Source organism: Peromyscus maniculatus, chromosome 6, assembly GCF_049852395.1.
Source record: "Peromyscus maniculatus bairdii isolate BWxNUB_F1_BW_parent chromosome 6, HU_Pman_BW_mat_3.1, whole genome shotgun sequence".
NCBI lineage: Eukaryota > Metazoa > Chordata > Mammalia > Rodentia > Cricetidae > Peromyscus > Peromyscus maniculatus.
The window spans coordinates 88,898,871-88,917,607 of record NC_134857.1 but is presented as its reverse complement, the minus strand read 5'-3'; the positions used below and the strand labels follow the sequence as shown (position 1 = coordinate 88,917,607).

Sequence of the window (18,737 nt, the reverse complement as noted above, 5' to 3'; positions counted from 1 at the left end):
GGAGACCAGGAAGGGACAAACCCAGATTACCCTGCCTCCTCCAGTCTCCTTCGGGGTCTCTATAAAGTCCATCACTATTCCTAGCCTTGTCCGATGTATCAGTGGGCTTGGCAAAGGCTTGTTGGAGAGTGGGGCTGATATAAAAGGAAAAACGACGGCGGGAGAAGTGGCCCACGCCGTTCATCCCAACACTCTGTTGGATGCTATCGTGGTTTACATAGTTATTAAAACAAAAGGCCTCAGAGCCCAAGAATCTTGAGATTAGGTAACTGGGTGGACAAAATATGGGGCTGTCCCTCCGGTGTCAAGATAGAGGAAAACGGGCACCAGCAAGGCGCACTGGCTTCCAGGTCAGGGGCAGGCTTCTGTCCACAGCGAGATCCGCCCTTCAACAAGAGGAAACCGAGGCATTCACAGTTTCATGGGGCGATCAGAGGGCTCTACAGTGGTGCTCAACTCCATAGAAGAAACCCTACGTGCGGAAGGCCACGCCCTTTCTCCTTAACACCGCTCCCTCCCGACTCCGCCCAACACTGCGGCTTCCGGCTGGGAAAAGAGCGTTCGCGTGCCGCCCCGCGCCTGCGCAGCGAGACCAGGTCAGCGCGCAGGCGCAGTGCGTCGTTCGCCGGCTGCTCGCTGCGGTCCACTCCTCACTTCCATTTAGTGTTCACTCGTGAAGCAGAAGGATGGTGCTGGACCTGGATTTGTTTCGGGTGGACAAAGGAGGGGACCCAGCCCTCATTCGGGAGACGCAGGAGAAGCGCTTCAAGGACCCGGGGCTGGTGGACCAGCTGGTGAAGGCAGACAGCGAGTGGCGACGATGTAAGTGCCTGGATGCTCGCGGGTTCCCCTGAATCCCGAGCTCAGCCATTGCTTCCGAGGCCACAGCTTCCACCTTTGGTCAGATGCTTTCCGAACTGGCTGGCTCCAGCGCAGCCTGTCCCTGGAACAGGCTGGGACCCCGGCTCGCCCCACTCGCCCGGCAGCTCCGGCGGCCCCAGAGCCCTCCCGCGCGTGCTCTGTCCTGACTGCCCCCTGGAAGGAGCAGCGCGCACGCGCAGGGAGAGCTGTCAGGCCCCTGGGTAACCAGAAACTAGCCGGAGCTGGGATTTTTGGTTGAGGGGGGTGTAAACTTCTCTTCCTCACGTTTTGGTCGTCCTCAGTGCTTTCTCATCCTCAGCAAAGCCCGCGTGGACTTCCCGGTTTTGATGGGATTAAAGGCTGCTATCTCAGACTGAGCGATCCCATTCGAACCATTCGGGGGCTTTTAGGCTGCTCTAGGCTAAAAGCAGTGATCCCGAAGCTTTGAGGATGGCCATTCCTCTAACCCTGTGGGCATTCCTTTAAGACTTAGGCTTTTCCGTGCTAGATCAGATAAGAGGGAGGGGTGCTGTAAGGCAAGAAAAGGCTTGTAATTACCGAGGATGGTTGTGCTTTATGGTGGCTTTCTGGAAAAGATGTTGGCAGAATAGAAGTGACCGGGCATCATTCATAAAATTGAATAAAGCCCCGGAATCCTCTGCCTCCGAGTGTGCCTCCGGAACGATCAGCTGGCAGACCGGATGTTGTGAGTGACATGTGACTCGTTTTGTCTGATGCAATAGGTCTGCAACCAGCTGAGAGCCAGGTTTATAACAGAACACTGCAAAGGCAGTCTCGATCCAAGAGTGTCATGCTTGTTTTTATAGTTTTCGAGACAGATTTCTCTATGCAGCCCTGGCTGGCCTGGAACTTGCTCTGTAGACCATACTGGCCTCGAACTCGGAGTTCCTCCTGCCTCTGCCTCCCGAGTGCTTGGACCAAAGATGTGTGTCACCACGTCCGACTGAGGGTTATGGTTTTATCTTTTGGAGACATTGATTTTACTGTTAAAAATGTTCTTGGGTATCAAAAAGTATTTGCTTCGCTTACAGTTGTGTACTCATTCAGTATGTTTCAGGTACTCTCACTGGGATAGTTTGTAAGGGTTTGTGCTACAATTTAAAGTTTTGAATTGCTCCAAACTGAAAATGTCTCCATTTGTTTGTTTGTTTGTTTAGGGTAAAAATATTTTAAACCCCCCCCCCCGCCCCGCCCCCGGCGGTGGTGGCGCACAACTTTAACCCCAGCATTTGGGAGGCAGAGGCAGGCGGATCTCTGTGAGTTCGAGGCCGCCAGCCAGGTCTACAGAGTGAGTTCCAGGATAGCCAAGGCTACACAGAGAAGCCCTGCCTTGAAAAAAACCTAAATAAATAAATAAATAAAATAATAAAAATAAAGAACCACACCCAGTTGTCAATTTTAGAACCAGCAGTACTTCATTCTATAAAACTATTAAGTGTTTCAATGAGCTGAGCAGAAGGGGTTGGCTTAGTAGAGCCGGGTTGAAGAAAGTAGAAACAAAAAGTAGATCAGTCATTTCAGACTTAACAGAAACCAGAAATGACTTCAGTTTGGTGATACGGAACTTTAACATGGGCAGCCTCCATTTTGATTTTTAGTATGGTCTGTTGGAGCTATGAAACAGTGGCCTCCCATAATTTTTTGAGAGCACGCACATACTTATACACATACGCAAAAATACACAATGTCCCAGTATTCAGCAGTGAGCCTCATCCTTAGTAAGGGTGTGGTAAAGGTTTGCCCCATGTATGAAGATCTTCTGTGCCCAGGGTACTTTAAATTCTCTATGGAAGGTTATTTCCTTTTGTTTTATTTTTTTAAACGAGGTTTCCACACAGTATATCTCAGTGTGACCTCAAATGGACAGTCTCCTGCCTCTGTGCAACCATGCCTGGCTGTTAACACTTCTAAAAATTACCACCAGTATTATTGCTGGACTAAGTATTAAAGCCAGGGCCTTCATCGGGCTGGGCCAGTGCTGTGCTGCTGAACTGTGTTCTCAGCTCTCCTTTTACTTTCTCCTGAGGGGAGAGAAATCAGTGTTACTTTGCGGTTTGTTGTTTGGTTGGATGTGAGAGTCATTGGTGAACATGATAGGTGGAGTGGGACAGCTGTCATTGTGTAAGGGATCAGTCACTGGCGAGGGGCTGCTTCTCAGCGACCATCTCTCCAGATTCATCTGCATTAAACTTGGTGAAGCCTCACTTCTTTGAGATGTGGATCTTCTGGCAACCAGGGAACTTGAACTTGATCCTGTGCAGGGTTTCCGTCATACGTGCCTTATTCTGCAAGATGGTGCAGATGTACATGATGACCTGGCCAATGTGAGCCCTGGCCACTGTCCCCCGAGGCTTAACAATGCACTCTGCAGTCCTACCTGGAATCTAGACAGAGGACATCATGAGATCAGAGACATGACTATCCACCAGATAACTCAGTTTCTCTAGAGCAATCCAACAAGCAACAGACTGCACACACTCCCAAGGAGGATGCTGTTTGCAACCATTGCACACCAGGTCCCGGTGAAAGAAATCTGTTTGGCTTAATCAGCTGCAGATCTTTTAAAAATATTTATTCATTTATATGTGTGTGCCTAAGTGTATGTATGTGTGTACTACATGCATGCAAGAGCTTGGGGTGGGGGGTGTCAGGTCTCCTTAGAACTGGAGTTACAGGTGGTTGTGACTACCTTGTGGGTGCTGGGACCCAAACCTGGGTCATGAAAGAGAAATGAGCACTCTTAAATGTTGAGCCATTTCTCCAGCCCTGTAGACACTTTTTATTTTTAACAAGGTCTTTCCAAGGAACCCAAGTAGCCATGAACTCACTCTGTAGCCCAGGCAGGCCTTAAACTTGTAATCTTAGGTCTCTGCTTCCCAAGTAGCCAGGATCACAGGAGTCCCTGGCTGCCCATGTAGGATGCTGACAGATTAGAGGATGGAGTTTCTTCCATCATTGGTGGCAACAGGAACTTAAAAGCACTATCAATGAAGAGCTTAGACCGTGCTTCCTGACAGGGGTCACGAGCTTCCATGCAAGCTCTGTATTAACAACTATCCCCATGTGTTGTTTCCAGGGAGAACACATCGGTCTGTAATGACCACAACTGTGACTCCTCATGTTGAGCAGCAGTTTCTTAATTCACAGTAGTGAAACAAGGCCATATTGGGGGGCATTTGTCTCAGCTGGCCCCAGACTGATTGATTTCGATCTGAAATATGCAGCCAACCACAAGAATTCTGTCTTCTAGAATGTACTGTCCATCTCCGTTGGAGAAAGATTTCTTTTTATTATCAGTTGAAGACAGGCCCTGGCCCTGATCTGTGTTTTCCCCACAATTAGAAGAGCTTTGAGACAGCTTTCCTTGTTATTGTAGTCCTACTTCAGGCAGATGTCTGCTGCACTGCAGACCTCACCCTTGGTTTGCAGGCCTAAGTCTTACGCTCTCGCTTCTCAGAGATCCTGAAGGCTGGGATGTGAGTCATGGATGCAACACTGACTCCACAAAGCATAAGGGCTGGAGGTAGTGAGCTCCAGGTCGCGCCTAGGTCTCACTTCAAGCTTGTGCAAGGCAGTGTGGAGCTGCCTGGAGCTTGTCTGGACAGTCAGAAACATGCCATCTTTACCAACATGCTGGACGTGGCCCTTTTGTCATTCTCTGTCACTGTGAGGCAGTCAACCCCAGAAGAAGAATGAAAATGATACTTTTCTTCAGCCCAGGGTTCCATCCAGGATATAAGAAGTAAGATGGAAGGTGTGAAGGGCCACTTCACCCCTCCTGTATCCCAGTGTACAGAGCTATTTCACTTAGATTTTTCTAAACAACTTGGTTTCCTCAAAGTCTTTTTTAAGCCTACTAAATAAAAAAATTGTGATTTTAGTGTATTTATCCATATTAAAATCCACATTAATCCGTATTCAAATGTACTGAAATAGTTTACATTCTTTTTTTTTTTTTTTTTTTTTTTTTTTAAACAAGTCTTCCAAATCTCATGTGTATTTTACCCAGTCCCTTTTTGGGCTTACCACCTTTCCAATGCTCAGTGGTCACACAGAGCGAGGCTCTACACAGTGAAGCCTGCAGCCTTAGAGCATTAACCACCAAGTCTTCCGCCGCAGATGACCTCCGCTCTGCCTGTCACTGCTCACACCTTCTATTTCTGTGACTTCTTCCGTATCTGTGTGCTGCCTCATTTCATCTACCCACCCTGATTCCACGACAGTGCCTCGTTTGTGGAGTGCTCTCTGCGCTCCTGCTCTCCTCGTCCCCTTTCTCTTTGAGATATGTGTGTAGCCCTGGCTGGCCTAGAACAGGCTGTGTACGTGGCCAGGCTGGCTTCAAACTCGCAGAGATCTAGCGGCCTGCCTCTATCTCCAGAGTGCTGGGATTAGAAGTACATATGTGTGTATGCAGTGTGTATGTGTGTGCAGATGCACATATGTTCAAATGCATGTGAACATCAATGGGTGTCTCATTCACTTACCACTTTTTTTTTGTTATTTTGGGGTTTGTTTTGTTTTGTTTATTTTGTTTTTTTTTTTTTTTTTTTTTTTTTTTTTTTTTTTTTTTTGAGACAGGGTTTCTCTGTGTAGCTTTGGAGCCTGTCCTGGAACTCGCTTTGTAGACCAGGCTGGCCTCGAACTCACAGAGATCTGCCTACCTCTGCCTCCCAAGTGCTGGGATTAAAGTCATGTGCCACCACCACCCGGCACCATTTATTTTTGGGTTTGTGTTTTGGGTGTTTGTTTTGAGACAGGTTCTCGTTAGTCCTGGCTGTCCTGGAACTCACCTGTGGACCAGGCTGGCCTTAAACTCACAGAGATCTCCTGCCTCTGCCTCCCCAAGTGCTGGGGTTAAAGTTGTGTACTCCACCACACCAGGTTTTCTCCGCTTATTTTTGAGACAAGGTCATTCATTGAAACTGGAGCTCACCAATTGGGCTCTACTGGCAGGCCCACAAGCCTCAGGGACACTTGGACAACAGCGCTCCCGTTTGTCCACTCTTGTGTAGACATTAGCATTCATTTCTGTTGAGTGTGTTTCCAGGAGTGGAAACTGGGTCAGTGATGGCACATTTAGTAGATACTGTCAAACAGCTTTCCAAAGTAATTGTAAGGATTGGGGTTCTGTGAGCAGGATCAAGGCTGGCCTTGAACTCCAGCCACAGCCTCCCATGGTACTACCACTCCCAGACCTGTCTCCATTTTGACTATAACTAGAGCTGGGCATTGTGTTAGTCAGTTTCCATTACCACGCCTGGCCATTATCATTACTTCATGGTGGAGGTTCCAGACCATATGCTATGATGCAAGAAACAAAGATTGGGACAGAAGAAGCAAGCTCATGATTTGCATATGACTTGATTGTAACATGCAGAATTGGAATTACTCATTAACTTTAGCAAGGCCACTGGATCTAATAAGCAGAATCAGTGCTATTTGTTTGTATAAATAGGGGTTGGGAAAGTATCACATAGTTCCTTTAAAGGAACTTTAAGATTAATTGGGCAGGCTTCAGAGAAGTGTCTCCTAGGTGGCTCGGTTGTACTGCTCTGTGGTGATGTATAGATTATACCTTTTCAAAAAATAAGATTTAATTGTGTTTTTAATTGTGTGTATATGTGCACATGCTCATGTATCTGTGGGATGATTTGTGAATACAAGTGTAGGTGCCTGTGGAGGCCAGAGGCATTGGCTCCCCCTGGACCTGAGATACAGGTAGTTGTGAGCTCTGTGCTGTGGGTGATGGGAACTGAACTTGGGTGCTCTTTCTCTCTGAGCCATCTCTGCAGCCCCAGATTCTGATACTTAAGTTTCAACCTCAGACTGGCCTGTCCTTGTCACCAAATCCTGGGGATACCTACCTAGTCCGTCTCTGTCAGCTAATTTTGGAGGTTGAAAGCAGAGGTCAGCACAGGGTTAGTCAGCTCTTTGTTACTCACAGTTATTGGGAAGACTCAGAGATAGAAGAGCCAGGTGTGGCAGCGCATGCCTTTGATCCCAGCACTCAGGAGGCAGAGGCAGGCAGCTCTGAGTTCGAGGCCAACCTGGTCTACAGAGTGAGTTTTGGTCAGTAACGACTATGTAGAGAGACCCTGTCTCAGGAAGAAAAAAAAAGATGGAAGATATCAGATATGGTGGTACCTGCTTGTGATCCTAGCACTCAAGAAGCAGAGGCAGGAGGATTGTCAGCAAGTTCTAGGCCAGCCAAAGCTTGTAAAAAGACCCTGTCTTTAAAAAAAAAAAAAAAAAGCCACTCACCTTGTAGCGGTTATGAAGTACAGAGAGGCAAGATACGTCCATCCCTTGCCCTTGGTGCATGATGCTAAATCTACCACCTTCGGGGTCTGTCAGACTGAAGACTCAGCCTTTATTTAATACCTAGCACAGCCCGTTTGGGGGAGGGGGCGTGATGGCCAGGGAGTATCTTAATGACCAGCCTTTCTGACGTATTTTCGGCTTCTTTGATTTTAGGCAGATTTCGGGCAGACAACTTGAACAAGCTGAAGAACTTGTGCAGCAAGACTATTGGTGAGAAAATGAAGGTGAGAGAACTGACGGGCTCGAGAGCTTGAGGAGAGCTGTTCGCTCCTTTCCTACTGCTATGTGTCTGGGTGCATGCCCCGAGTACGTGGGTGTCCGTGGAGACCAGAGGAGGGCGTCATATCATTCACACATATCACACATAAACCAGTGACGCGTGCAGCACAGAGTCTGACTTGGAATGCTGGCACATTATACCTCCTGATAGCTGGTATCCTCCCACAGTATTTTGTTAAACTTTCAGCTGTGAAAATGGCTATCAGTAAGTTTTATTCCTGTGGGACTTGTGATGATTAATCACCTGCAGGTCAGAGATCCCAGTCATTAGTACTTTTATGTCTGTGTGTACTCCTACCTAAGTATCCTTCGGATCCTCTACACACCCGGGGCTAGCCAAGTCGGGCCTTTCATTGTGTGTAAGGATGATCTGCAGACAGACAAGTCCTGAGCACAGAAATCCAGGCTGCCTTGATTGCTCCTCTCCTTCCCCCGGATCCATTTGTAACCCTTAGCCTGTTGCCCGGGTGTTCCTAGAGCATTAACAAGATCCGTCCTCGGGCCTGCCTCTGACGACCACATTGGTTTTCGTTTTGTTTGTTTTTCTTTTGAGGCATGGTCTTACTATATAGCCCCGGCTGGCCTGAAGCTAGCTACATAGACCAGGCTGGTCTTGATCTCACAGCAATCCTCCTGCCTCTGTCTCCCAGCATTTCAAACACGTTCTGGGTTTCTTGACTGTTCTGTATGTGGGCAGAGCTGTTCTCGCTTCCGTGATATTAACCCCCTCACCTGCCAGATGTGTTGACCTGTCCAGGGTGGGAAAGGAGGCAGCGATAGAAAAGGGCTTGGAGCTGATTTCTGGCTTTCTTCCGGTTAGCGCGTCTCCCTGCCCACGTCTCAGCTTACTTAATGCAGTGCAGTCTGATTAGTTTATATGACATGATTTGGTGTGCACGTCTTAAAACAATGTCAGAATCTTTATTCTAATTAAATTGCCTTTCTTTCTTTCTTTCTTTCTTTCTTTCTTTCTCTCTGCAGAAAAAAGAGCCAGTGGGAGATGACGAGTCCGTTCCAGAGGATGCGTTGAATTTCGATGACCTCACTGCAGACACGCTAGCTGTAGGTTTCTGCCCTCTTCTAAGATGGCCTCGTTCCTGGACAGGGAGAGCTGGCACTGTGTCCATGCAGCAGTGTGGAAGCCTCGGCTTCCTGTGCCGGACTGTGTTCCTGCCTGCTTTTGTTATCTGTACCTGAGACTCACTAGTCATAGGAGATGACGGAGTGGGAAGGGGAAGAAGAGGAAAGGCACCGAGCTGGTTGTTTGTTGCTTCCTTCCACCAAGGCAGGGGACTCTTCCCTTTGCTGCCGTGAAGCAGGGGCTTCGGGGTGGTGACTTTCTGGTTTTGTCACCAAGCTGTTCTTTGAAACCCTGAACACACAGCAAGAGTATAAACCAGAGAAGCAAAGTTGCTGTGCTTGGAGGGCTGGGCAGGGCTCCCCTGAGAAATCAGAGCACAGCTGGAAACACCTGCAGTAAGGGATACAAGACAAATGTAGACGAGGTCTCTTTTCCTAATCAAGTTGTTATCTTCCTGGAGAAGTTTGAATGGGAATGCATAACAGTGCTAAACTGGTTCAGTCGGAAAAATGAGTGCAGACTGAGGGCCAATTCTCTTAGAGCCACAGGATTAAACTCCTGGGATGTATATAAAGTACAAGGAAAGTCAATCTCGTGGGGGTGTGTTTGTACGCGTGTACACACACCTACCTGACAAAGAAAAGGAAAATGCTCAAGCTTTTTGAGGCAAAACTGTCTGCCCTGTAGAACCAGCCTGTGTTTTTAATGCATTCATTTTCAGTACTTCCTGTTATCTTGGGACAGGTTCTCCTAGAGCCCAGGCTGGCTTCAAACTCATTATGTAATTCAGAGTTAATCCTGATTCCTCCACCCACTGAATGCTGTGTTACAGATTGGCCTGGATTTTGCAATCCTCCTGCCTTAGCCTCTTAGTTGCTAGGATCAGAAGGTTCAGGGTACTATTTCTTATCCGTTTGTTTGTTTGTTTGTTTTTGAGACAGGGTTTTTCTGTGTGGCCCTGGCTGGTCTGGAACTTGATCTAAAGACCAAACTGGCCTCAAACTCAGAGATCCACCTGCCTCTGCCTCTCAGATGCTGGGATTAAAGGCGTGCACTACCACCACCCAGCTCCCTTGTCCATTTTTAAAATGCTACCATGGTGGGGGACGTGGAGGGAATGGCCGGGCTCTGGTGACACATGCCTTTAATCCCAGCACCCTGTCTTTTTTTTTTTTTCTTTCTTCTTTTTCTATTTATTTATTGTGTGTGTATACAGTGTTCTGTCTGCATGTATGGCTGCATGCCAGAAGAGGGCACCAGATCTCACATAGATGGTGTGAGCCACTATGTGGTTGCTGGGAATTGAACTCAGGTCCTCTAGAAGAAAGAGCAGCCTGTGCTCTTTAGCCTCTGCGCCATCTCTCCAGCCCCTCAGCACCCTGTCTTAAAAAACAAACAAACAAAAAAAGGCTATCATGGATAGAGTGCTTGCCTAGCATTTTCTAGGCCCCAACTATGATCCTTCATACACTGCCCCTCCAATAAAAAGTAGAAATTGCTACTCCATGGAGGACAACAGTTTAGGATGCTGATATTTTATCGCTGCCTCCGCCTAGTGTACTCTATAAATGAGTCTGGCTTGTTCTTCTGCAGGCCCTGAAAGTCTCACAAATTAAAAAAGTCCGCCTCCTCATTGATGAAGCTATCCAGAAGTGTGATGGGGAGCGGTTAAAGCTGGAGGCAGAGCGGTTTGAGAACCTCCGAGAGATTGGGAACCTTCTGCATCCCTCTGTGCCCATCAGTAACGATGAGGTAGGTGGGGCTGGGCCGTGGGGTGGGGGGGGGGCTCCCCTCCCTTTCTGTCAGGCGATGTGGACGGAGCCGCTCAACACTGGCGCTCTGTCAGAAAAGCCTGCTTTTGTGTGTTCCCTCTGCCCACCAATTGAGCATTGCAGGAGTCAGATCCCTGCCTGATTGGGAAGTGGCAGAGACAGCAGGTAGGAGGAGACTCCTGCACAGAAATCTCTTCTAAATGGGGCCGCTGTCCTCCACTGCGTGTTGCCCCTGGTAGCAGAAAGTCCTGTGGGAGGGACCTGCTAAATCAACCTAACCCCCTCACCCACCCCCCGCTGGGAAGCTGCAGGTTGAAGGGAAATCTGCATGATAAAAGTTTCCTGCCGAGCGGGAGCCTCCCCAACACAAAGCTGCTCTGAGCCCAGGCTTTGTTCCCAGACACCCTAGCAGTGGCGGGGCCCATCTGTGCCTCTTCCATTCATTCCCTTGTGAACACTAAACTCACTGCCGGCTGGGGTATGTGGAGGCCCTGGAGCCTGAGCAGACCGAGGTCAGGGCCCCGGAGCCCACCCTCATGTGGTCCAGAGACCAGTGAGAGCCCACAAAGAAAAAAAGTCCTGCATTCTCCTCTGTACCCCAGGTGATGCCGGTCGCCAGGGGCGGGGTCTGGTGCGGGATTTTTGAGGAGTCATTTAAAAGGGTAAAGAATATACTCTAGGTCGCAGTTTGCCGACTAGGACTGCTCTCGTGACTTTATAAGTCACTTGTCTGTTGAGGAGCAGATTCCCTTCCTCGTTGGCTGTGTGTGAGACCAGAAGTGATGCCCCCACAGGCTCTGCGCTCTTGCCATGGATCTCTTCGGTGTGTCTCCTCAGGATGCAGACAACAAAGTAGAGCGCATCTGGGGGGATTGCACAGTCAGAAAGAAGTATTCCCACGTGGACCTGGTGGTGATGGTCGACGGCTTCGAAGGCGAAAAGGGAGCCGTGGTGGCTGGTAGTCGAGGGTACTTCCTGAAGGTAAGAACTGAGAGCCAGTAGGGAATAAAGGAACTTCAAAAAAAAAAGTCACTGAAAATCGTAATCACACTTGAAGAGGCTCACAAATCCTCCACTTGTACTCGATGCCTGCCTGTGAACGTGTAGCAATTAGATGCAATTCTCTTTCTGAGGCAAGAGAGTGCTTACCCAGATTCCATAGAACAAAAGCCACTCAGTGATCCTTCATAATGAATATGTTTTGCTGACTGAATCCGAACAGTCTCTGCCTTTGAGGAGCTCAGTGTAATTGGACAGTCAGACAAGTAACAAAGAATCAAACCCAGTGTGATAAGCCTGCGGTCTGAGGAGACCCAGCATGCTTTGAGCACTGGTAGGTGGAGGCAGCTGGCACAGATTAACCAGGGCAGAGGGCATAAGAATTCAGAGAATCCTTCCAAAAGGAAGTGGTAAAATAATTTTGTAAATGTTGTGCCCTTGAGCATTCTGCATTTACAAATGAGTCTGATGTTTTAGGAATTAACACACAAAAACACCCATCCATGCGTCCTGCTTGCATAATTGCTTCACTTCAGTCTGTTTTCATGGAGATAGGAGTAGAGGTGGGAGGACCTGGAGAAAAGGTCTCACTAAGTAGCCCAGGCTGGCTCCAGATGCTCCGCAGTCCTCCCTCAGCCTGCCAGGTGCTAAGATTACTAATGCGGCCCACTACTTGAGTCTCCTAAAGAGTGGTCTCTGGACTGGGTGGCTGCTGTTAGCTTTTGGTGTTAAGACCCTCCCCCCCTGTATACTTCCGTTCTGGTTTCTTGATGGTTATCTGTGATTGTATGAGTGGAACTGAGCTGGAGAGGTGCTCATCATGCTAATTCCAAATAACAGCACATACCAATTACCGTAGCAATAAAGGAGGCCAAGCAGGTAGTGCATGGAAAGAACCGGGGAAAGAACGAAGCCCATTAAACTGCTCTTCTGGGCAACAGCGAAAGTCGGTTTCCCCCATCTTACCAAGATGCCATCCTGGTAGAAAGAGGAAGTCCTGTTAGTGAAGTGAGCGTTGTCAATGTTTCCAAATATGAGTCTTCAATGGACCAGCTGAATAAAATACCTCGTGAAAACAAGTATCTCCTGGCTGCCGTTGCAGTCTGTGGTCTTAATTTCCCTGCCTGTGCCATGGGGGAGTCCTGGTTTTGCCCCTTTGTGCAGGAGTGTTGGCGCTGTAGTAGAGTGTCAGCTGAGTGGGCTGGTGACAAGAGCCAATCCCAGGTGCTGTGTCTGCTCCTTAGGGGGTCCTGGTGTTCCTGGAGCAGGCGCTCATCCAGTACGCACTCCGCACTCTGGGAAGTCGAGGCTACACTCCCATTTACACCCCCTTCTTCATGAGGAAAGAGGTCATGCAGGAGGTGGCGCAGCTCAGCCAGTTCGATGAAGAACTTTATAAGGTAAGGAACTGGTGGGCTGACTCCGCGGTGTGAGGCTCCGCGGTGACATGGCACAGGCTCCAGCATAGCTCTGTGCCATGGCTCAGCACTTTCAGTGTGCCAGGACAACCAAGGAAGCAGTTCGCCAAACTGACCCCCGCCCACCCCCTTTGGCAAGGTCTCTGTGAGTAGATAGGCTGACCACGAGCTGTGTGTAGCCCAGACTGGCCTTGAATTCCTGGACCTCCTACCTCAGGCTGCTGAGTACTAGAATTCCAGGTTTGTGCTACCATGCCTAGCACAACAGAAATGGATTTTCTTGCAGTTCTGGAGGCCAGTGTCCAAGGTGAAGGTGTTGATTTCTTCTAAGGCTTCTGTCCTTGGCTTGCAGATGGCCAGCCACCTGATCACTGTACCTGCTCATTGCGTTCTCAAATGGTCTTCTGTGTATTTCTGATCACAAATGTTTACTTGTTTGGGGGTTTTGTTCTCTGTCCTGTCTATTATGTGGTACTGTTAGGGGGCATTGAACCCTGGGCTTCACGAAGGCTGGGCAAGTGCCTGCCTACAACTGAGTTCTATATAGACCCATCCCTTTTTATTTTGAGACAGTCTCAGTAAGTTGCCCAGCTTTGAATTCACTTTGTAATCCAGGCATGCATTCAATTTTAAATTATCTTGCCTTAGCCTCCTGAGTGGCAAGGTTTATAGTTTTGCACCAAGAGGTATGGTTTTTTTTTTTTTTTTTTTTTTTTTGTCTTTTTAAAGAGAACACTGAGGACTGAACTTGGGTTACCGGACATGATGGCAGGTGCCTTTCCCTGCTGAGCCATCTCACCAGCCCAGCAGGTTTTTAATGTCAGTTAATTTCAGGATTAAAAGCCACGTGTGGTTGGCACTCATGTCTTAGTTAGTGTGGAACAGAATCCCCCTGGAAAGCTGTGTAACATCTCTGAATTGAGCAGACTTTATTACTGGGTGCTTACAAGAGAAGCCCTTTTCCTGGCTACGTAAACAAAAGGAAGTTAGAAACATGGGCTGATCTCCCAGCCCTCTTCCCATGTCCTCTCACTCCTTACCCCAGACTAGAAATGCCCTGGTACAAGATTACAGATCCTGAAATCCTTGTGGTTTCTGTCTGAACCCGGGACAACCAGAGGCTTCAAGTGGAATTTCAGAATGTCTTTCTGACCAGCTGACTCTGACATTAAATACAGATTCAGTCTGTCTGACACTCAGAATTGGTTTTGTTCATTGGCAGAAGGACTTAACATTCATTGAGTGCTTAAGTAGATGTCGCACATCTGCCAGCATTGACCATTTCATATCGTGACATATTTTGCAGTTGTTAAAAAAGTTTTTTAAGTTCCCTAATTTTCATTTCTTTGTTCTTCTAAGTGTTGTTGGATTTTTTTCTGTTTGTTTGTTTTAGGGGGCGGGAGTGGTTTTTTGGTCAATGTTTTATTTAGCCCTGGCTGGCCTCACACTCAAGGTCCTGTGCCTCAGCTTCCTGAGCGTTGGGACTGTGGGCATGCACCATGCATTTCTTGACCCCTAGCAGGGGCTCCTTTTCAGAAAGACCCGCTGCATCCCTGTTTTAGCATCCATCGCAGCCAGGAAAGTCCTGTGTCCACCACCGTGTCCCCCCTGCGGCATCTCACACAGGCACTGGCATGCGCTCCTCCTACAGGTGATTGGCAAAGGCAGCGAAAAGTCTGACGACAACTCCTATGACGAGAAGTACTTGATCGCCACCTCGGAGCAGCCCATCGCAGCCCTGCACCGGGACGAGTGGCTGCGGCCCGAGGACCTGCCCATCAAGTACGCCGGCCTCTCCACCTGCTTTCGTCAGGAAGTGGGCTCGCATGGCCGTGATACTCGGGGTATCTTCCGAGTCCATCAGTTTGAGAAGGTGAGTAGATGACAGTAGGCTCTTTGTACATACGTACCTGTCCAGATCTCAGGAGGGCATGATCTGTGGTCCCGGAGCCCCACTGGCTGCAGCTTTTCCAGTCATCGCCGGCATCTTTGGGGGAAGAGCCTGGGGAATGCATGAGTGGCTCTGTGCATGGACCAGAGCAAAGGTTCCCCCAGTGCCCTGTGCCGGGCCCACCACTGACGAGCTGTGTGCCTCTGGAAGGGGAAATGATGGCGGCACCCACCTCCCTAGACTGGCTGGACACCACTAGCACAAGATGGTGACTCCGTAGACTCCATTGTCCGGCTGTTGCTGTCCAGCCTGCTGGAGCACTGGTGGCCTTTGGGCCCCAGCCCGGCCTGTCCCGGTGGTGTGGGACTAGCTCACTATAGAGCGTCTGCTCCAGTCCTTCAGTTTCTTCACCCTCCCTGCCGTCCTGTCTCCTTGGCTCCCTCTCTGCAGATCGAACAGTTCGTGTACTCGTCACCCCACGACAATAAGTCATGGGAGATGTTTGAAGAGATGATCGCCACCGCGGAAGAATTCTACCAGTCTTTGGGGATCCCTTACCACATTGTGAATATTGTCTCAGGTGCGGAACCCCTCATCCCTTCATGCTCCCTTTTCTGCATCTCACGGATCACTTTCCCAAGCTGAGCCACCACGCACAGAGATTCCTCTCAGTTCAAGTCGTTACCCACATTCATTAAAACATCCCAGCCTTCTCTGCTGAGAGTGTTTGGTGATGAGGTCTGAGTGTGATTTCCCTTCTGGGGATACGATGTGAAGGGAAGGCTTGATGCAGAGGCCTTCCGAAACCCCGTCTGCCCTCCCTGAATCTAGGGCTTTCTTTCCAGGCTCTTTGAATCACGCTGCCAGTAAGAAGCTCGACCTGGAGGCCTGGTTCCCAGGCTCAGGCGCCTTCCGCGAGTTGGTCTCCTGTTCGAATTGCACGGATTACCAGGCTCGCCGGCTCCGAATCCGCTATGGGCAGACCAAGAAGATGATGGACAAGGTAGTCAGCCCCAGGGAAGTGGGCAGCAGGGTCGTCTGTACAGGGCCCATTCCTCCTAGTTCTCGTTCCTAAGGGTTTATTAGTTTCCCGCATCATGAGAAAATGAGCTCAGTCTAGACCCAAAAGAAACTAGAAATGACTTCTACTGAGTCAGGACTGGCTTCTTTGAGACAGAAACCTGACCCTAGCTCTATTCTATGAGGTAATTCCAGCTTTTCTCTCTTTGGCTTTGTTTTCCTTAACTCCAGAGAAAGAATAATCTCCGTTTCTCTACACAGAACAAGTTGGAGGCAGTCTCTTCCCTCTTTCCACCCAAGAAGGTCAGGTTGTAAGCTCATCTCTTAAACAGTCTTCAGAGCTGGGCGTGTGGCGCATGCCTTTAATCTTAATCCCAATACTTGGGAGGCAGAGGCAGGTGTATCTCTGTGAGTTCCAGGCCAGCCTGGTCTACAAAGTGTGTTCCAGGACAGCCAGGGCTACACAGAGAAACCTTGTCTCAATAAACAAACAAATAATTAAATAAATAAACCCAGTTTTCAGGCCCTGATCTGTCCTGAGCTGGGTTTGGGAGGACCACACTGGTGGTTTGTTCCCTCCCACCAAATCTTCTGAAAATACCGGAACCTACTACTTGTCACGCATGCAAAGAGGAGGAATCTTCCTAGAGTTACCTTATAGGCAGTAAACAGAAAACAGTTTAAGTTGTGAAAGCTGGAGATGGTTAAAGGCATCCTCTGGATTGGGGAAGTTATGGCTGAGTGGCTAGGTCCTGGTCATCAGGAGACCATCTGAGGCTGAGTTTCATGTTCCCTGGGGAACCTGCTCTTCCCAGGTGGAGTTCGTCCATATGCTTAACGCTACAATGTGTGCCACCACCCGGACCATCTGCGCCATCCTGGAGAACTACCAGACAGAGCAGGGCATCACTGTGCCGGAGAAGCTGAGGGAGTTCATGCCGCCAGGTACAGCTCCTCCATCTCCACACCTCTCTGAATAGGCCCTTTGCAGACTGTACCCCGTTTTCATATGAGACACAGTCCCCATACTTCGGCCTGCCCCGTGCTGCCGGGAATGTAGTGTGGGTGTCACACGCAGTTCCTCAGTTCGGACTGGGGAAAACGAGTAGAGAGGCCCCTCCATCTGGGGGTGCCCCTCACTGAAAGGATTGCGTCTACAGTCGTCGCTGAGGTCTGTGGCCCGGACAGAAATGACAGGTCACTTAGTGTGCTCTTCCCCGCAGGCCTCCAGGAACTGATCCCGTTTGTGAAGCCTGCACCCATTGACCAGGAGCCATCCAAGAAGCAGAAGAAGCAGCATGAGGGCGGTAAGAAGAAAGCGAAGGAGGTCACCCTGGAGAGCCGGCTGCAGGACATGGAGGTCACCGAGGCCTGAGCACCGCCTCCTCCCGGTTTGCCAGACTTGCTTTCCGTCGTCTGGGACCTCTGGCCTGCCTTGGAGCAGGGAGGCCGAGTGCCACTCCTCACCCCGTCCCGTCTGACTGCACAGCCGACGGCAGCCATCTGCCATGTCCCAAGCAGGGGGCCCCATCTCCTCGCATGGGCCAAGGGTCTCCTCACTGACTGCTGAACCATGCAATAAAGCGTTTCTGGGGAGGGCACATGGCCTCCTCAGTCAGCTCCCCAGGCTTGAACCCTGTCTCGGCCGTTCCCCCAAATAAGGCTTTGAGTAGTGCAGAGCCCTTCAGCCCGCCAGTGAAGGCTTTTTAGAAACACAAGTTTCTGAAGGACCAGGATTCTCTGTAAAGTCACTCCTGCCTTAGAGACCATGATGACAGGAAGGCCTGCTAGCATTTACATTCCCTAGGAGGGGCTCCTTGGAAAGGGAGAGGCTGGTCAGGATGGCCGACACTCGGCTCAAGCCCTAGGTTCAAAAGCATGACTGTGGTTATGAACAGCGGCTTCTGTGTTTACAGCTGTCCCGTGTGGGGAGGCTCCCCACCTAGCAGTAACCTTGTAGTGTCAGAGGCCTGGGCAGAGGGTGCAGGAAGGGTCTCTGTCCTCAGGAACTCCCACTGTACTCCACTGAACTCCCTAATAGCTGGGCACCTCGCCCTGGGGAAGGTAGCAGTCAGGCTTTCTTCCTTCACCAGCTCCCTTTCATCTGTGATCTGTATCCTTGACTAATGACACCCTCGGTCAGTCTAGTGCTGTCTCCCAGCAGGTTAAAGTGCCTCCTGGAGATGCCCCCTTTTATCTTTGTATGGTCCCAGAAGGTAGGGTGGGGACGTGATTATACCTGTCCCAGAGTGGGAGAATGAGCTTCTGTGGCCAGGTGGTAGGCTGGCTCAGAGTGACTGAGTTTGTTTCTTAGGGAGGTTGGGAGCTCCTAGGGAGTGTGTGACCTGGCTTGTGACAGGCCTGTAGCTCACCTCACCCCTGCTGCTTTGGCCCAGTACCAAGCAGGGGATGTTCTCAGCTTCTGGTCCTATTAACCTATCGAAACTGGGTGCTGCAAGGGGACCACCAAGGCTCTTCTGCCTGCTGTGCCAGCTGAGGGCCCCCAGGCGGGTCCCAGGGCCCATTGGCCTCAGCCCTGGGAGAACAAAGCCCGGACAGAGGACAGAAGAACGGACTGCTCCCATTTGTAATTCAGGACCAGAAATTCCCATTCCCGTAACCTTAACCTTCAGTTTGAAGAGAAGCAGCTTGAACCATGTTTGGGAGGCCAGCTGCCTGCTTAGAAGGCTATTGGCGATGTCTAGGTGGCCCTGTGTATGTCTCAGGCCTGGCCTAGGTCTCCACGGCTGCCTTCCCCACTCCTGGACCCTGTCTCCGGATGCCTACAGCCTTCTGACCTGGGGTGCCTTCCTTCTGGTCTTGCTGGATCAGCTCGTACCTCCCCTGCACCAGCTGACCTGCTCTCTACCTTGCTAGTTTTCTGGAGCTGCTGGACTTGGGCTCTGACAAGCTGAATAGCAGTCTCCCCACATCCCTACCCCTGTGTGAGCCAGGTGGTCTGTTTCTTGTTCTGTTCCGGTTTTGTTTTCTTCGAGACGGGGTCTCACTGTGTAGCCTGGCTGTCCTGGATCTCGCTCTGTAGACCAGGCTGGCCTCGAACTCACTCAGATCCG

The 18,737-nt window shown here is 49.8% G+C and overlaps 1 protein-coding gene and 1 non-coding gene across 2 annotated transcripts; one reads left to right on the top strand and one right to left on the bottom strand.

Annotated features, from left to right (window-relative positions):
• Nucleotides 1–535: 535 nt before the first annotated feature.
• Nucleotides 536–17,285, top strand: Sars1 (seryl-tRNA synthetase 1). The gene is made up of 11 exons (XM_006979469.4): nucleotides 536–822; nucleotides 7,357–7,427; nucleotides 8,464–8,544; nucleotides 10,157–10,315; nucleotides 11,173–11,316; nucleotides 12,579–12,734; nucleotides 14,404–14,625; nucleotides 15,094–15,223; nucleotides 15,489–15,646; nucleotides 16,479–16,608; nucleotides 16,887–17,285. Exons 1-11 carry the CDS (start codon nucleotides 687–689, stop codon nucleotides 17,036–17,038), a joined length of 1,539 nt encoding a protein of 512 aa, XP_006979531.1. The 5' UTR covers nucleotides 536–686; the 3' UTR covers nucleotides 17,039–17,285.
• LOC121830616 (small nucleolar RNA SNORA70) lies at nucleotides 3,310–3,438 on the bottom strand. The gene has a single exon (XR_006073828.1). It is a non-coding gene; the product is annotated as a small nucleolar RNA SNORA70 (small nucleolar RNA).
• Nucleotides 17,286–18,737: the final 1,452 nt, after the last annotated feature.

What these genes read in the sequence shown, in the direction of transcription:
- Sars1 (XM_006979469.4), top strand. Translation starts at nt 687, where the DNA reads ATGGTGCTGGACCTGGATTTGTTTCGGGTGGACAAAGGAGGGGACCCA. An exon ending in TCACTGCAGACACGCTAGCT is followed by an intron (nt 8,545 to 10,156) that starts GTAGGTTTCTGC and finishes GTTCTTCTGCAG; the next exon opens with GCCCTGAAAGTCTCACAAAT. An exon ending in GAGGGAGTTCATGCCGCCAG is followed by an intron (nt 16,609 to 16,886) that starts GTACAGCTCCTC and finishes TCTTCCCCGCAG; the next exon opens with GCCTCCAGGAACTGATCCCG.